The 18958-nt window shown below is 43.7% G+C and overlaps 1 protein-coding gene and 1 long non-coding RNA gene across 3 annotated transcripts in view; one reads left to right on the top strand and one right to left on the bottom strand.

Annotated features, from left to right (window-relative positions):
* The window catches only part of DPY19L1 (dpy-19 like C-mannosyltransferase 1), a 210427-nt gene extending 193268 nt beyond the window's left edge, over window positions 1-17159 (bottom strand). Inside the window, exons 1-2 of one of the 2 annotated variants that reach the window (XM_075315107.1) lie at window positions 16845-17159; window positions 389-454 (exon numbers count right to left, since the gene is read on the bottom strand). In XM_075315107.1, the coding sequence (XP_075171222.1) occupies window positions 389-454; window positions 16845-17055 (277 nt within the window). In that variant the 5' untranslated portion in view covers window positions 17056-17159. The remainder of the gene's footprint in view (window positions 1-388; window positions 455-16844) is intronic. The other variant, XM_075315108.1, reaches the window with a different exon arrangement.
* Window positions 16811-18958, top strand: part of LOC142243305 (uncharacterized) — a 60502-nt gene continuing 58354 nt past the window's right edge. Inside the window, exon 1 of the long non-coding RNA XR_012724350.1 lies at window positions 16811-16887. This is a non-coding gene — a long non-coding RNA (uncharacterized LOC142243305). The remainder of the gene's footprint in view (window positions 16888-18958) is intronic.

The raw sequence follows: 18958 nt of genomic DNA on the forward strand, positions 1-18958 counted from the left end.
GTGGGGGGGGGGGGGTGAATATTCATTTACAATTAACACACAGTCCAATCACTGACGCAGAGGGGTGGGCTGGGGAAGGGGTAAATATTCATTGCATTAACTAGCCGGCATGTGGCTATAAACCTCTAGGGCTTACACAAACACAATGGGGAACATACACCAATAAAAGTTACATATCCTGAAAGGGCTGTCCAAGCCTTATTTCAGGGTACTATTTGTATGATGAACCACAAGTAGGGCTAAATTTTGAGTAGAGATTATTTCATAAGCATACTTCAAAAAGACCGAAAAATCCTGCTAGAGCTTATTTTTGTGGTAGGTCTTATTTTTGGGGAAACATTGAAGGAAAAAAAAAACCAAGCCTACTACAACTAAACTGCTCACCTACCTACATAAAGAATGATCCATATTCTTTTAAATAAAGCCTTAATATAAGTCTGATTTTCAAGGATAGCTGCCATTGAAAGAAAAGAATCATTAGTGTTTAATTTTATTATACATTTTTAGATTCTTTTACAAGATGGGAAAAAAAAAATATCAGCATACTCAAAGCCAAGACGACTTCCCGCTGTGCCATATTTCAGGCCAACGAGACAAGCGGTGTCTAAACATTCACAAGTAATTATTATTTCCTTTGAAACACAGAACCACTCGGATTTACAGATTTTCCAACATGTGGGATTACATTATAGAGATTATCAAATTTTTCCCTATTCTTTAAAAGGGTTTGTCCATAACATAGATCATTTATTTTAGGCATGTAATGCTTGAAGATAACAAGTGAAGGCATACACACTTTCCAGCACCCGCATGGATTCCGGACATGCTCGGTAGGCCTGCATCTGCTCTGGAAGCGATGTGTGATTCGTTTAGAATTATCTGACCGCGACATTCAATGACAGGCTGCAGCGGTGCTGTGATTTCCAAATGGAGCACACACAGATTCTGGAGCTGGCGTAGACCTCTGGATCAGCCTGCGCTGGAAGGAGAGCATGCCGCAGCTTATTATTTTCAAACCATCCGTATCTTAAAAAAAACAAAATCTTTTGTTTAACAAAAAGGGAAAACCAAGGAAATTGTGTGTGTACCACGACCAAAAAAAACGTAGCATGTATGGCCATCTTGTTCCTTAGTAATTTTATTAAACTGATTGTCTGTGATATTTAAAAAAAAAATAACCTCAACACAAGGAACGTATTACAATAACTACTAATCTGGTAAATCGTCTGCCTACAGTTGACTGCCCCTTTTTGTCGACCTTCCCCGCCATGATCACATAATGTACATGCCCACTTGACTGCTGCAGCTAATCACTGTCTTCAGCAGTGATCACCCCACGTAAACTACAAACAGCTGCAGCAGTTAACTCCTTTAAGCTAGTCACAGAACCCAGCCACTCAGCAATTCATATTACAAGTAAAGTTGGTGTAAATCAACTGGCATGAGGTGTATCGGCCACAACAGTAATCTATGGCCGTAGGATAAGAGCTTTGATAACAGCCTTTTACCTGATGGCATCTGTGGCTCTTCTGTTGATGTGCACCACACTGCATCAATGACTTTACACCAGTCTGGCTAATCAAAAGAAGAGCCGCGAATGTCGCCAGATAAGGCACTGTTCCCATGATTCCCAGCAGGTTAATTAACAGGGTATGTTTGGAATGGTCATTTAAAGCAACATGTTTTAGATTGGGCTTTTCCAGATCTTGCCTAAAAAAAAATGCATTTTAAGAATTTATTGGAAAAAATGACCTTCTAAATGCTGGAGTTTTGGAGCCACAACCAATGTTATCACAGCGCGGAAGTCGGGACATCAAAGCCAAAAGCACCAGAATTTTTCAGTTTTAGTATCAATATTCGAAAAAGGGAAACTTTTAATAATTGCTTTACAGATCTGTATATTTTAAGAAGTTGCTTAAAGTTTGTAGTGTTAGATCAGAAAACAAATAGACATGATCCAGAAAAATACAGACCCAGTGACATTACTAATGAGAAAGCATTTGTTATTTCTACAACATGGCAGTCCTGCCCCGTTATGCACTGCAGTAACTGAGGCTAGTTTCACACTTGCGTTGAACGGCATCCGTTGCATTGCATTGTGTGACGGATGCAACGGATATGTTGCATATAGTGGCACAACGGATGCAACAAATCGTACAAAACAACAGAATCTGCTTTTTTTTTTTTCTTTTTTACAGTTTTACTGGCGGCAGACTATTGTGAACGATCAGCTGATCACCTGGCCGCCGGGTGATCAGCTGAGCGCTCACAGCAGCCGGCCGCCGGGTGATCAGCTGAGCGCTCACAGCAGCCGGCCGCCGGGTGATCAGCTGAGCGCTCACAGCAGCCGGGTGATCAGCTGAGCGCTCACAGCAGCCGGGTGATCAGCTGAGCGCTCACAGCAGCCGGGTGATCAGCTGAGCGCTCACAGCAGCCGGGTGATCAGCTGATCGCTCACAGCAGCCGGGTGATCAGCTGATCGCTCAAAGCAGCCGGGTGATCAGCTGATCGCTCAAAGCAGCCGGGTGATCAGCTGATCGCTCAAAGCAGCCGGGTGATCAGCTGATCGCTCACAGCAGCCGGGTGATCAGCTGATCGCTCACAGCAGCCGGGTGATCAGCTGATCGCTCACAGCAGCCGGGTGATCAGCTGATCGCTCACAGCAGCCGGGTGATCAGCTGATCGCTCACAGCAGCAGGCCGCCGGGTGATCAGCTGATCGTTCGGCCACCGAGAATGTGTGCGGGGGGTGGAGTGCAGGGTGGGTGGAGCCGAGCGGGGCCATGGTGCTGAGGACGTCAGTGCCACGGGGACTGCATGGCTGGGGACAGGTGAGTGTGAGTGTGTGTGTACATACGGAGTGGAGTGCGGGAGGGGGAAAAGCCGAGCGGGGAAGTGTGGGCTTCCTGCACACGTAGCCAGGGTATATATTGGGTAACTAAGCAAAGCACTTTGCTTTGTTACCCATTATTTACCTTGGTTACCAGCGTACACCTCTTAGCGCTGGCTCCTTGCACATGTAGCCAGGGTAAATATCGGGTTTCTAAGCAAAGTGCTTTGCTTAGTAACCCGATGTGTACCCTGGTTATGTGTGCAGGGAGACAGAGAGAGCATGCACAGCGAAATCCTAAGGATTCCACTGCTCAAAAATGCTCAAATGATGCGTACTGAGCGACATGCATAAAGGTGCCATAGTTCTCCACATGTTTACACAGGTCAATGCAAAGAACAATAATTTTTTGCGCTAAACAAAAATTGGTTCAACCAATGAGCGAGAATTTTGCTTATTTATTGGTCTGTTTACATGACCAAATAATCGTGAAATTAGCATTTTTAACAACACACGTGCATGATCATATTTCAGTATAAATGCAGCATAAGGCAATCAATAAATATGGAAGGAACAATGCAAACCTCCCAGGTGTGTTTCTAGCCATGTAAAAAAACTTGGAAAACTACACTTTACAGGTCTCACATATCCATCTTTGTCCTAATTTACATAAACTCCACAACCCCACCAAGCAATGAGCAAAACTTTCACCTGTAAGTCTGAAATACCACACCTCACAGACCAACATAGAATAAACTATAGCTGGAATGGGTGGAAGGTTTCAACTAGCATAAATAGAAGGGAAGCAGTTGAGATAGGCCTCTCCACAACATGTGACCAAAAGGAGCAAGCAGACCAGCAGAGATTAACTCTTATTAGCCTGCCTATGGATAAGCGCAGCAGGTTGACGCCTGAATCTGCCTGTGTTCATCCCAGACACCAGAGAAACCATCGGGCAGAGCTTCAGAATCTGCAATCTGAACAGCGCCCAATGCCGCCATGGCAGTCGACGAAGTTTGTGCATAACTCAGTGTGACAGAATGCCTGTTGTGGGGGTAGGGGGCAGCTTGTTAAGGTTTGCTACATGCTAAAACTAAAATCTTTGATTTTGTTAGAACGGTTGCAGCCAGTAATCTACATGATACATTGTTGGCTTCAGGATCTCTTTGCCTCCATCATGCTGCTCTCAGAGGAGGTAGCAAAAATCTATTGACAGATTCCCTTTAAGGACACTGCACTTTTTGTTTTTTAAGGATTTTCTAATTGCAACAAGGTATCACCAAACAACAGGTTTAATGGCATTCCAATAAATGAGACCTCCCACAATCACCAGAAAGAGGGACTTGTGTCCCGTTTGAAGGAAGTGGCGGCAGAGTTTGTGTTCTTCACTCACTATATAAGAATGCCATCTCTGCTATCTCCAACAGTGATCTTAGACAATATAGGAATAGGCAATACATATGTTTGACCAATGTTCCATTGGGCTCTTCATTAATCTAGTATTTATAACCTGTGCTACAGATGCTATGAGAATGGTGGTCTTGATCCCCTACTTTCTCTTCACTGTGGACTGGGCTAGAAATGTTAAAGGGAACCTATCATCAGAAACTTAGCTTTAAACCTAAAAGTTTCCCCCTCTGCAGCTCGTGGGCTGCATTCTAGCAAGGTTCCTGTACTTTTTGTGCCCCCTTTGAAACCAAAAGGGAACCTTGCTAGAATGCAGCCCACGAGCTCCAGAGAGGGAAATGCTTAGGTTTAAAGCTAAATTTCTGATGACAGGTTCCCTTTAAGTATTGTGACATCGCTGCTCTATTTAGATCTATATGACTGGCAGATTGTGATACCAGTACCCATCAGTCCCATAGAAACTGGTGTGAAAATTGTTCATATGTGACCAAGACGCTCCATTCAACCCTAATTGCAGTAGTCATACGAGAATGGATGAGATGTAATTTTCAGTGCCACCAGTTTGGGGAAAATACTAGTTTTTGTTTAGCCCTTCAAGTTCCAAGACATGTTTGTTGTCTGATCTTTGTTTTTTCTCCTCCCTTTCTTCCGAGAGCCATAATCTGTTTTTTTGGGGGGTTTTTTGTCGAAGGTCATATTGTTATTTGGGGGTACGAATTGTAGTTTTGACACCATTCATTATATCATACAATGTCCCAGGAGGCAAAAAAATGCTAAGTACGGTGACATACAAGTAATTTTACCATTATTTTTTGGCTTTTGTTTTTACAGTACTCTGCATACGATAAAAATGACCAGGCAATTTGATTATGGCGATACCAAACATACATTTTTTTTATTTTAGTAGTTGAAAATAAATTTAGAACCTTGTAAGAAAATAATTTTTGGGCTTATGTTGTCGTCCCCGGGGCTGTATAAGGTCTTGCTTCTGTGCGCAGAGCTGTGCTTTTTATTGATACCATTCTGCTGTACATAAGACATTTTGATAGCTTTTTCCTGTATTCTTTTAGAGAAGCACAGAAAATAGTAATTCTGGTGTTTCCAGTATTTGTTTTCTTCTTTTCAACAATTAATGTACAGTCTAAATAAATGTTCAAATTGTGATAAGATACCAAATGCTTAATTTGTTTTATTTTTCAATGGGAAAAAGGGGGGGGGGGTTAAACTTTTAGATACATTTTCTTATATCGTTTTAGTCTCACTAAGGATCCTTTAGTTGATTAAATTATAAACTGCAATACCATAGTATTTCAGTATAAAGTGTAATAATGGTTCTCTTAGACAGGAGAACAAAGATGGCAGCTACAGGGGCTTTAGTGGGCCCCCCATTTACTATGCTATCCATGGGCTCCCAACAGTTACATTACCATTTAACAAGAAGTAGCAATTATGCGTTACGCTAAATCTCTGGCATGCATTGACAATATTAAATATATATTTTATGTTTTACTATTTTTGCACAGTAAATTAAATTGTTTTTCTTAAATATTATTGGAAATCTGAGTTGTGTACTGTTCTTTATAATTTTTAGAATAATAAAGCATAATTGAAATAAGTAGTTTGTTATTTTAGCTTATTGGTATTTTATTTAGTTTTTTTTTTCTCCTTTATATATGTTTTTTTTTTGTTTTTTTTTTTTTGTTTTTTTTTAGTTCCACTTAAGGACATGACCATGTAACAGCACGATTATGTGTATACAACATTACAATACTCCCAGACTGCGGTGTTACGTTTGTAAGCACAAGGCCAAAACTGCCATAGCAACCCATCAATGAACCACAATCAGACAGATGGGGTGACTGGATGATAATTTAACCCCTAGGTATTTGCTAGATTTACTGGTCTCCCTTTCTGGCTGTTAAAGCAAGGCAATGACGGTATAAGGCTGCGTGCCCACGATCAGTATTTGCAGTGGTTTGGATGCAGCATACGTCAGCTGCGTCCAAACCGCTGCGTTGTACAGTACAAGCACAGAGGATGGGATTTCTATAAATCCCGTGCCCACTGTGCTTGTTTTTTCCGCTGCAAACCCTGACAAGAGCGTCTTTCCAGACTGCAGCATGTCAATTGTTTGCTGTGGAATTGCCTGCGTCCTCTGTAGGGAGAACACAAGCGATAGACCGCAGCGCACTGAACCCTGATCGTGGGTACTGACAGCTGCGTTCTCCTGTGGAGTAGACGCGCGGCCTACCACCCCGGTAAGAACTCGCTGTGTTCACAACGCAGTGAGTCCTGATCGTGGACACATACCCTGAGGCTATGTGGGCACGTGTGCGCTCTGCACCGCACCTAAAAGGTGCGCTTCAGAGCACAGCTGAAAAGCTCCGTTCTGAAGCGCATGGTGCCGGCAGAGAACGTGCGCTCTGCATGCTGCCTCTCCCTACAGACAGCATGAAAACCGCACAAAAGAAGTGACATGTCACTTCTTAGAACGTAGCGATTCGGGCAGCAGCCGAAGCGCTGCGTTCTAATAGGCCACGTGCACAGAGCTCCTGCACAATCTCCATAGATTGTGCAGGGGACGCAGGACGCATGCAGTTACGCTGCGGTGCAGAACGCAGCGTAACTGCATGCAATACACACACGTGCGCACATCCCCTAACACAACTCTACTGTCCTGTGCCAACACTAGACATATTACTGTGTCAATTTGTACATGTGGCATTGTTCCCATGACAAAATACTACATCATGGGGCAAGAAAGTAGTTAAAAGGTTATTCTCATTTTCTGTGGATACGCATCGCTCCCATTGTCCTGCCTATTTTGGGGTTGGGAGATCTGCTTGATAAACAGTTCTGACCAAAAGCATCATTGCACCACTAGCTGCTAAGATTTAATGGATACCTTGGAACCTCATGACGTGGGAGTGAACTGAGACAAGAAGGGTCAAGTCTGTATTCACACAGATGCAACAATAGTGCAGAAAGTTAACACAATATCAGTCAAAGCAAGTGCAAGTAAGTAGAAGTAAGACTCTCCATAGATCTAGAAATAGTTCATACACAAGTTAAACAAGTCCAGAACAGTCCTCAGTAACACCACCAAGACTGCAGAGCAAAGTCTACAGGACAGTGTACACACTAACAACGGGTGCTGGTGCAGACCGTAGTATAAGTGCAAGCAGACTTGAGACCCTTCTTGGAGCACATCCCTTGAAGCAGAGTAGAGACAAGTCTACCCGACGAGACGGCAGGAAACTACAGCGTATCCAGTGATACTGCTACTATGCATCTTTCCTGGGAACAGGTGAAGCAAGAGAGATCTGGAAACCAGGAGTGCAGCTAGGCGCAGCCAGAAGTAGATGCAACACCAGTCAGAAGAGCCAGGTCCAGGGAGCAGCAAGGGAAGTAATCAAATACTCAGGCGAGGCATGAATGACGCAAAGGAACCTAAATAGGCAGGCTGATCGGAACCACACGGCAAACATGAAGCAGCCAATGCCATCTTCACTAAGGTAACAAACACAGAAAGTTTAATTGGAAACCCGGAATCCTGACCCTGTGCGCCCTTCGATGGTGCAGCAGAAGTATCATTGACTGCAGCATTACTGAAGCACAGATGTACTGAAGATCGAATGGAGAGCTTGGAAGCACTCGGTATGTTCAGCATTTACCTCCTAAAATGATGCAAATTCAAGGTCTACGCGACACCACCATGCTCAGGGAGAAAAAAAAAAAAAAATAATAACATGGCTACAGCCTGAAGTTCCCCACAAGCTTCAGGCATCTCAGCCTCATAGGAAGCTAGTCAGGCAAGCTATCAATGTCCTCCCTTATCATTTGATAAGACAGTTCACATCTTCACCCACCTTTCCCCATCTCAAATCTAATAGGCCAGAATATCACAATAAACACCAACAGGTATAAATGAAAGCTCCAGTTTCAGTGCAGTCCAGAATTTATACATACAGAGTGTAAAAAAGTACATGAAGGGGAATGCAATCAGAAGATACAGGGGGAGAAGAATTGGAAGTACATTTTATGAAGGGCAGAATGGGACTAGATTAGATGAGGGAGGTGAGGTGATCGGCTAGTCTAAAGAAATGCGTTTTTAGGGCCCGCTTAAAAGGTGTGGATGTTGGGAATTAATTGGATTGTTCTTGGTAGTGTGTTCCAGAGAATTGGTGCAGCTCGTGAGAAATCCTGAAGACGGGAGTGGGAGGTTCGAATTGTTGAGAATGTCAGTCTTAAGTCATTAGCAGGACAGGGCACGGGTGGGGTGATAGACAGAGGTGAGGGAGAAGATGTAGGGCGGTGAACTGTGGAGAGCTTTGTGAGTGAGAGTGATAAGTTTATGTTGGATTCTGTAGCGGATAGGCAACCAGTGCAATGACTGGCACAGAACCAGGAGAGGCAAATAATCCTGGCTGCGGCATTCAGAATGGATTGGAGAGGGGAGAATTTAGTAACAGGAAGACCAATTAGTAAAGAATTTCAATAATCCAGGCGAGAATGAATGAGAGCGACAGTAAGAGTTTTTGCAGAGTCAACGGTAAGAAAAGGACGAATTTTAGAGATGTTTTTGAGGTGGAATTGTCATGAGCGAGCAAGTGAACGAGGAGTGAAGGAGAGATCAGAGTCAAATGTAACCCCAAGACAGTGGGCGTGCTGCTGGGCCGTAATGGTAGAGCCACACACAGAAATGGTAATATTGGGCTTGGGAGGGAAGAAACAGGAGAAGTTCAGTTTTCGACAGTTTCAGTTTTAGATAGAGGGATGACATGATGTTGGAGACGGCGGACAGACAATCGCTAGCATTTTGTAATAAGATAAGACCCTAATATGTCATCTTATTCCACAGTGCATCCATTGTTTTTGCTGGCCCAAACTGTGCACTCTGCGCTGCTGATATACGAGGTAGCATTGCGGGAGTGAAGTAGCACCAAAGACCTGTGCTCCAGTGATTGTAAGTGCTGCTCTAAAGTTGACTAACTCTTTGGAAAGTTTGTACGTTCTTCAGACCGTCAGACACAGCCGTTAGGTTATGTGTGCACGCTAAGAATTTGCAAAAATTTTAGCACCAAATTTGCATCTCCTGGCAGAAAAACGTGCATTTTCAGTGCGTTTTCATGTATTTGGGCTGGAAAAACGCTGGCAAAACCGCTGACTGACATGCTATAATTTATTTTCTGTTGCAAATCTGCAAGGGAAAAATAAGTGACATCTGCACAACACTTCAGAATTCTCATCGACTTTGCTGGCATAAGGATAGATGTGCAGCAGGGTGACAAAACGGCACCAAAAAAATGCAACAAAAACACAGTGTGTGCACATAGCCTAAGACTGCAAAGGCGGATGGTAACCTAGGCTATGAGCTGGAAACAATAAAAAACAAAAATTGCAAACTTGCTTGTGTACAAGCACTAGACAATGTTACCTTTTAAAAGAATGAGACCCCTTTAATATTTGAGCCTGTATTGCAGTCAGTAATGTGTTTGTCAGATTTATGTGACTAGCTGCTACTTACTAAATAGAGACAACACAACCTGTAAGAGGAACAGAAAGAGAGGAACTATGGAATTAGCATACTATATTGGAAGGTATTATTCTGTTATTATTTTCAGCTTGATTAAAAAGTGGTTGCTCCTTTGTTAAACACTTCCGCTACGACTAGATCCGCTGTCACTGCACCCAATCCACTGTCTTAGCCATTCCCCTCAAACACAGCTTTGCAAATAAAGTGTCCTCTATGTTTGTATGTTATTGTAAAGATCTGCTGCTTCATTTATCATTCTGTAACCAAGAATTTACTAATGAGATCACCCTTGGAAGGTAACAAACCACTGATCCTCACAAGACAGAGGATGAAATGTCTGAGGCATTCTCCAAATTCGTTATATCGCATTTTTATGGCTCTTTTTTTCTAACATGAAAAGTTATCTATTCCTATCTGTCCATGAAGAGCCCAAGGGGAAACGCAGCCCACCGTGAGGTTTAGACGTGGGTCTCCTGACCAGAACGCAGCAACCTTATTGGAAGGCTAATAGGACCCAAAGCCAGTCTGTATATCAGTGTGCAGACAGGGATGTCTGACCTCGGTCTGTCATTCTCTGTGTCAGTCATCCAAATACTATTTCTGGATCAGTTTTGTATTGAAATGTGAATTTTATTCTTTTACATTTTTTTTCGCTCATGAATTCGTTGACGGTTGCTGAAGGCATGACTCAGATGGCCAGAAATACAGTGGGTTCAGATTTCCTGCAACTTGAGTTTTGTGCCATCTTCCGAGTCACAACATGGCCACATTCACTTTGATCATGTTCTGATATAGTATTGCAATACTGCACTATGTGACTATACAGCTAAAATCACCACGTACTTCTAGCCATCTTTGGATGCGGATACGGTTAGGTCTATGAATATTTGGAGAGTGATCATATCTTTGTGATTTGGCCTCTGCATGTCATTATGTTATTATACAGCTCTGGAAAAAAATAAGAGACCACTGCAAAATTTTCAGTTTTTCAGATTTTTCTCTTTATAGGTATATTTTTGAGTAAAATGTAAATTGTTCTTTTATTCTATAAACTACTGACAACGTCTCCGAATTTCCAAGCAATAAATTTTGTATTTATTTTCTGAAAATGAGAGATGGTCAAAATAACAAAAAAATGCATCGCTTTCAGACCTCAAATAATGCAAAGAAGATAAGTTCGTAATCATTTAGAAATAATAATACTAATGATGGTTTAACTCAGGAAGAGTTCAGAAATCAATATTTTGTGGAATAGCCATGATTTTTAATCACAGCTTTCATGCGCCTTGGCATGCCTTCCACCAGTCTTTCACACTGCTTATGGGTGACCTTATGCCCCTCCTGGGGCAAAAATATAAGCAGTTCTTCTTTGTTTGATGGCTTGTGATTATTCAGCTCTCTCTTAATTACATTCCAGAGGTTTTCAATGGGGTTCAGGTTTGGAGATTGGGCTGACCATGACATGGTTTTGATGTGGTGGTCATTCATCCACACATTGACCTCGCTGTGTGGCATGGCGCATCATACTGCTGGAAAAAACAGTCCTCAGAGTTGGGGAACATTGCCTGAGCAGAAGGAAACAACTGTTTTTCCAGGATAACCTTGTATGCAACTTGAGTCATACGTCCTTCACAAAGTTTAATCTGCCCAATTCCAGCCTTGCTGAAGTATCCCCAGATCATCACCAATCCTCCACCAAATTTCACAGTGGGTGCAAGACACCGTGGCTTGTATGCTTCTCCAGGTCTCCGTCTAACCAGTAGACAATCAGGTGTTGGGCAAAGCTGAAAATTAGACTCCTCAAATATTACTACCTTACTCTAGAAATTGGGCAGATTAAACTTTGTGAACGACGTATGAATCAAGCCGCATGCAAGGTTATCCTGTAAAAACAGTTGCTTCCTTCTGCTTAGACAATGTTCCCCAGCTCTGAGGACTGTTTTTTCTAGCAGGACAATGCGCCATGCCACGCAGGTAGGTCAACCATTGTGTGGATGAATGACCACCACATCAAAACACTGTGATGGCCAGCCCAATCTCCAGACCTGAACCTCATTGAAAACCTCTGGAATGTAATCAAGAGGAAGATGGATAATAACAAGCCATCAACATCATTACATTTTTGCACTAGGAGTGGCATAAGGTCACCCAAAAGCAGTGTGAAAGACTGGAGGAAAGCATGCCAAGGCGCATGAAAGCTGTGAATAAAAATCATGGCTATTCCACAAAACATTGATTTCTGAACTCTTCCTGAGTTAAAACATTACTATTGTAGTTTCTAAATGATTCTGAACTATGAAGTTTTCTTTGCATTATTTGAGGTCTGAAAGCTATGCATTGTTTTTGTTATTTTGACCATTTCTCATTGTCAGAAAATAAATACAAAATGTATTGCTTGGAAATTTGGAGACATGTTGTCAGTAGTTTATAGAATAAAAGAACAATTTATATTTTACTCAAAAATATATCTATAAAGAGAAAAATCAGAAAAACTAAAAATTTTGCAGTGGTCTCAAAATATATAGCTTTGGCAAAAATTAACTGAAATACAATAAAAGTGTATATATTCAGGTTTAATTAAAGGGGTTAAAATAAGTATCATGTGGAACGTATAAAAAATGCAATGCGTGTTCTCATTTCAGAAGTAGAGATGAGCGAACCCGAGGTTCTGTTTTCGTTCGAAACACAGACTTTACATAAAAAAAAAAAAAGAAGAGTTTGGGTGCTTTATCTATGCTGACCACTTGTGAGAGAATCGGTATGCCAGGTACAGTCAGTGCTCGACCAAGTGGGAGTCGCTTGCAGCGTTTTATTGGCTAGCATTGGGATTAACAAAAGTTAATAGAAAATGGAATAACCCTGCCCCTGGATGTGATCTGTTTATAGATGGCTGCAGGTGGGTGGAGATCCGAACTGCCCAATTACTGACTTCCATTGGAGTTCAGCTCAAGTTGGGGTTCCAAACTGAACTTTATCTAAGGTCCGGCTGAACCCAAGTTCCACGGGTCCTCTCATCTCTATTCAAGGGCTCAAATGTAATTGGACAAAGTTACTTTACTATGAATAAAACATTCATTTTTAATACTTTGTAGAGAATCCTTTCTAGACAGCGACTGTCTGAAGTCTGGAAGCCATGGACGTCTCCTCTGTTGTTGTTGCTTTCCTGCAGCTGATTAAGGCTATGTGCGCACTGGGAAATGGAATTTTCTTGTGAAAATTCCGCAGACTCTCAAAGATTTCCTAACCTCCGGAAAAAATCCGCACCAAATTCCGCACCGAAATCCGCATGCGGATTGTTGCGTTTTGGTGCGGATTTGGTGCGGATTTCTTGCGGTTTTTCCGAAGGCAGTTCCCTGCGGGATTTTACAATGAAATTAGTGAAATCCCGCAGCTACCTGTGGAAAAGAAGCGACATGCACTTGTTTTCCCTGCGGGATTCCCGCAGCAAAGCATGCAGCTGTCAAATTCTGCCTAGTGCGTACAGGATTTTTTTTTCTCCATAGGATTTGCTGGTGATTCACTGCAGAGATGTTATGAACATTTTCTGCAGCGAAACATGCAGCAAATCCGCGGAAAATCCGGTAAGTGCGCACATAGCCTTAGGCTGCTGCTTGTTTATGGCTCTTTCTGCCGTACATTTCTCTGAAGCATGTGAAATGCAGTGCGATGGGGGCCGATATCTGGTCATCAACTCATCCATTGCAGAATATTACACTTCTCTACCTTGTCCTAGTTACTTTAGCAGTAAGTGTTGGGTCATTGTCCATCTGTACTGTGAAACACCAACTACTCAACCTTGCTGCATTTGGTTGAATCTGAGCAGAAAGTATAGACCTGTACACTTCAGAACACATCAATAACCACCAGTGACCCAGGGCCATTGGAAGCCATACATGCCCGGCCATCACACTGCCTCCACCTTGTTTTACAAAGTATATGGTGTGCTTTGGATCATGAGTCATTCCAAGCCTTCTCTATACTTTTTTCTTCTCATCATTCTAGTACAGGTTGATCTTAGTTTCATCTGTCCATAGAATGCTATTCCAGAACTGGCCTGGCTTCTTTAGATATTTTTTTGGCAAAGTCTAGTCTATCCTTTCTATTTTTAATGCTTTGCACCTTGTGGTAAACCCTCTGTATTTGCTCTCATGAAGTCTTCTCCTTATGGTAGACTTAGATACTGAAACACCTACTCCCTGAAGAGTGTTCTTCACTTGGGTCGATGTTGTGAAGGGGTTTTTCTACACCATGGTAAGGATTTCGTGGTCACCCACCACTGTTTTGTCTTCCATGGATGTACAGGCGTTTTTCAGTTTCTAACTTCTCGTCTTTTTTTTTTTCTGCAGCATATACCAAACTGTTGATTACTCTACTCCTAATATTTCTGCCATCTCTCAGATGGATTTCTTTTTTTTTTTTTTTTTTAACCTAATGATGGTCTGTTTCTCTTGAGGATTACTTTGATCACTTGTTGCGGATTCACAGCAACAGCTTCCAGATGCAAACACCACACATGGAAGCGGCTCCAGACCTTTTACCTGTCTAATTGAAGATGGATTTATGAGGGAATAGGCCATGTAGCCCTTTAAAGTTATCCAATTACTTTTGGCCCATTGAAAAAGCAGCCAAATATTAAAGAGCTGTAATTTCTAAACCTTTACTCCAATTAGATTGCAAATACCCTCAAATTAAAGCTGAGAGTCTGTACGTAAAGCCCATATTGATTATATAACTGTATCCTGAATATGTTTGGTATAGAGCTAAAATGCTAACATTTGGATCACTATTAAATTATTTCTAGACCTAACTGTATAATGCCACCATTGGATGCATATATGATGTTCCATCAAAGAGACCAAACCACTGCAGCCAATCACAGGCCTCACCGATCAAGTTATTAAAAACAGTGGGACATAGGCTACTTTCACACATCAGTTTTTTTTCCATCAGCTACAATCCGGAAAAAAACAGGTTAAACAGATCCGGTACCGCATCCGTTTTATCCCCATAGATTTGCATTGTTACCGGATTGTACCTGATGGCTTTGCGTTGCATCCGTTTTTTTCCGGATGCGGCAAAATTTATTAAAGCGGCGGCCGGAGGCAACGTGTCTTGCAACGTTTTTTTGTCCGGCAAAAAAACTGCATCGCGCCGGATCCGGCGTGTTTTACAATGAAAGCCTATGGACGCCGGATCCAGCGCAATGCGGTAAAAAATGGATGCGGCTGCCGGATCCATTTTTGTAAACTGCGCATGCACCAAATTAATTAAAAAAACTGATCCATCAAAAAAACGGACAAAACGGATGCAAAAACGGATGCAAAACGGATCCAACGGATCCGTTCTTTTACGCATCCGGCATAACGGATCCGTTAAAAACCGGATCCGGTGGATACGGTTTTACATTTCTTTCCCGGATCCTTTGGATCAGGAAAAAAAAAGGATTGTGCCTGAATGCAGAAAACTGATGTGTGAAAGTAGCCATAAACAGCCACTGTACCGGTGGAGATCATCAGATAAACTTTCAGGCTATGTGCGCACTAGAGATGTGAAGTTTCTCGAGAAAATCTTCTCGAGAAACTTCTGGGAGTGAAGATTTGCTGAACTCCGGAAAAAATCCGCGGCAAAACCGCATGCGGATTTGCCGCGGAATTGCCGCGAAATTGCCGCGATTTTCCCGCGGGTGGTTCCCTGCGGATTTTTGCAGGCTGTACTGCAGAAATCCGCAAGATACCTGCGGATTTAATGGACATGTTCATTTTCTCAAGAAAGTTTCTCGAGAAATTTCCGCACCGAAACTTTCTTGAGAAAAATCCGCACTAGTGCGCACAGCTTTTTTTTTTTATCATAGAATTTCATGGGAAATGTCTGCACAAAGATTGCAGACATTTCTCAAGAAATTTCCGCGGCAAATCCGCGGGTAAATCTGCGGGTATTTTGCTCTAGTGCGCACATAGCCTCACTGTAGCAATGGAGGCTAGAATATACCTTATTTCATTATTTTTCTAACAATCCATGTCTGTAAATTTTATTTGTAAAATTGACATCAGCTTTTAAGTGGAAGCATCCTGGTAGTGTTACTGATCAGATGCTAGTTGCCCTTCTTTACACACCTGTCTATGGCAGCTGGCGCCTACAGAAGGCCCCATCCTGGTATATTCGAGCTTCATAGGAGACTGTTTTGTACTGTATACATCTACTATACTCTGATTTCTTCAGTATACAGAGCAAGCGATCAGACGATCACAGGTTGATCTGCACTATAAGGGTAAAAAACTAAAGCGTAATGTAAAAAAAAGTTTAAAATTATTAAAACAAAAATGAAACCACTAAAAATAAGCATATTTGGTGCCGTCATGTCAATAAAAGTGCGACCTAAAGGTGTAAACTGAAATTAATAAATTGCCGGGGTTTATGGCTGCTCCTCCTGCAAATAATGCAATGAAAAATAACAGCAAAATGTGCTACGTGGCCAAACAGTAACAATAAAAACACCGCTAAGAGTGCAAAAAAGCAATCAGAATATAATAGAGGCACAAACAACATATGTTATAGACTGCAGAATTGAGAAATCAGAGCTACAGAGCCTGTCCCTGCCGGTATCGGACGCCTGCAGGACCACGGCCCCAGGTCATCATGGCACCTCACTTAGTATTTCCCTTCTTCCAGGACAGAATTAAATGAATGGTGTCATTCAAAACTACCGCACAACTCACCCCGGAAAACACAATCCCCACACAGCCGTACTGGCGGAAAGGGAAAAACGGACTGCGCTGCGAAGAAGAGGAGGAAAATAAAAGCTCAAAACTGAAGACTGCATGGGTCATTAAGAGGTTAACAGCCATCAGCATAAATGCTTTGTTGTCCCTGGCAACCAGTTACAGGGCGGCTTTCACTTATTAAGAGAATACAAAATGAAAGCTGCTGGGTGATTGGTTGCTATGGGCAACAGCAGCAGCGGTAGCAATCTCCCATTAATTGCCGCTACGGGTAAAGTATCAGCTGCGCGGCCAGGATAAACTTTCCTGCCAGGTGAATGCAGACATGACAGTGCAGCAGAAGCCGGACCTACCAACACACAGGATAGTGCCAACCGTCACATTGGCATGGCTGAGGTAAGACGTTCCCTGATCGCTGGGCTGGAGGGGCTCCGCGGCGGGCTGCAGGGTCCTTCTAGTCCTCCCCTTAGTAGCGGCTGCTCCCCGCTGCCGCTGCCGGTGACGGGGGTGCCCGTCCGTTGATCCACTTTGCTCCACTGACCGGGACTTTCCTTCCACGGCCATGCTGCAGACCACCGAGTGTAATCCCTGCAAGACAAATGGAGAGCTCACACATTGAGGAGCAGCGCAGGCACGAAGGGGTCGCGTCTACCACGGAGCTGCTCCTGTGGGCCGTGACGTCACGGGAAGGGGCGGAGCCGCCTCACACTGCCGCTCAGGACAGGAAGCGGCAGGGACAGTGCACGTGTATACAGAGGGGAAGGGGTGTGAGAAGGGGGGCTACAGAGTGTGAGAAGAGCTGCAGGGTATATAGAGGGGGCTACAGGGTGTGCGAAGAGCTGCAGGGTATATAGAGGGGGCTGCAGGGTATATAGAGGGGGCTACAGGGTGTATAGAGGGGGCTACAGGGTGTGAGAAGAGCTTCAGGGTATATAGAGGGGCTTGCTGGGTATATAGAGGGGGCTGCAGAGTATATAGAGGGGGCTACAGGGTGTGAGAAGAGCTGCAGGGTATATAGAGGGGGCTGCAGGGTATATAGAGGGGGCTACAGGGTGTGAGAAGAGCTTCAGGGTATATAGAGGGGCTTGCTGGGTATATAGAGGGGGCTGCAGAGTATATAGAGGGGGCTACAGGGTGTGAGAAGAGCTGCAGGGTATATAGAGGGGGCTACAGGGTGTTAGAAGAGCTGCAGGGTATATAGAGGGGGCTACAGGGTGTGAGAAGAGCTGCAGGGTATATAGAGGGGGCTACAGGGTATATAGAGGGGGTTACAGGGTGTGAGAAGAGCTGCAGGGTATAAGGGGAGGGGGGCTGCGAGGTGGTAGAAGGGCTGCAGGGTATAAGGGGAGGGGGGCTGCGGGGTGTGAGAAGGGCTGCATGGTATAAGGCGAGGGGGGCTGCGGGGTGTGAGAAGGGCTGCATGGTATATGGGGAGGGGGGCTGCGGGGTGTGAGAAGGTGAAGGAGTCCAGCTGCGACCGGAAATCACCTGAGTGACGGCACCACTGATCGCTCAGTTCAGTCACTCAGGTGATTTGCTGTCACAGTTGTATGATCCAGCGGTGGCCGCAGGTAACCTGACCGACTCACTTCAGTTGCTGCGTGGAGCTCATAGCGGGCAGTCTTATTCTATGGTGCTCGCTGTGAGTGTCAGCTGTAGCAGAGCTGGAAGTGTTTGGGACCTCGTGTGGATTACGTCGGAACTGGAGGAGTGTTTGAGAGTTAATAAAGTGGTGAAAGAGGGTGGCTTTTGTCTTTTATTTCAAATAAAGGATTTTATTTACTCTCACTTACAGACTAGTGATGAGGGGGTGTCATAGACGCCTGGCATGACTAATCCAGGACTTAGTGGCAGCTATGGGCTGCCATTAACTACTCCTTATTTGCCCGATTGCTGCTGCACCAGGCTAATCGGGATGAACCTGGTAAAGTCCCGGGACTGTCTCATCTAATGGATGCGGAAATTCCGGGTGGCTGCTGGCTGATATTTTTAGGCTGGGGGGCTCCTAATTATATGGATCTCCCCAGCCTGAGAAGTGCAACCCCTAGCTGTGAGGCTTTATCTAGGCTGGGTTTCAAAATTGAGGGGTACCGCACATTTTTTAAATGATTTATTTTACTGTACTATATAGACCCGCCCACCGGCGTCTCTGATTCGTTACAGTTAGACAGCTGACACTCAGCATTGGGGCGCGTCTGACTGCACTCAATCATAGGAGCTGGTGGGCGGGAGAAGCGGTGAACATAAAATAAGCCTATTGAGCCGCCAGCACTTTCAGAAGCAGGAGAAGCCGCGGGAGCAGTGTGACTGCCGCGCAAGTGATCGGTGAGTATGACGCAGAGAGAATGGAAAAAAGTTGGTGACCTGTGTTTTTGTTGACAAGAACGGATCCAAAATGCAACAAAAATGTGATGCAAACGCATTTTGGTTGCGTTTTGGACACACCTCACTCATTTCAATGGGTGAC

This window comes from Anomaloglossus baeobatrachus, chromosome 6 (genome assembly GCF_048569485.1).
Source record: "Anomaloglossus baeobatrachus isolate aAnoBae1 chromosome 6, aAnoBae1.hap1, whole genome shotgun sequence".
NCBI lineage: Eukaryota > Metazoa > Chordata > Amphibia > Anura > Aromobatidae > Anomaloglossus > Anomaloglossus baeobatrachus.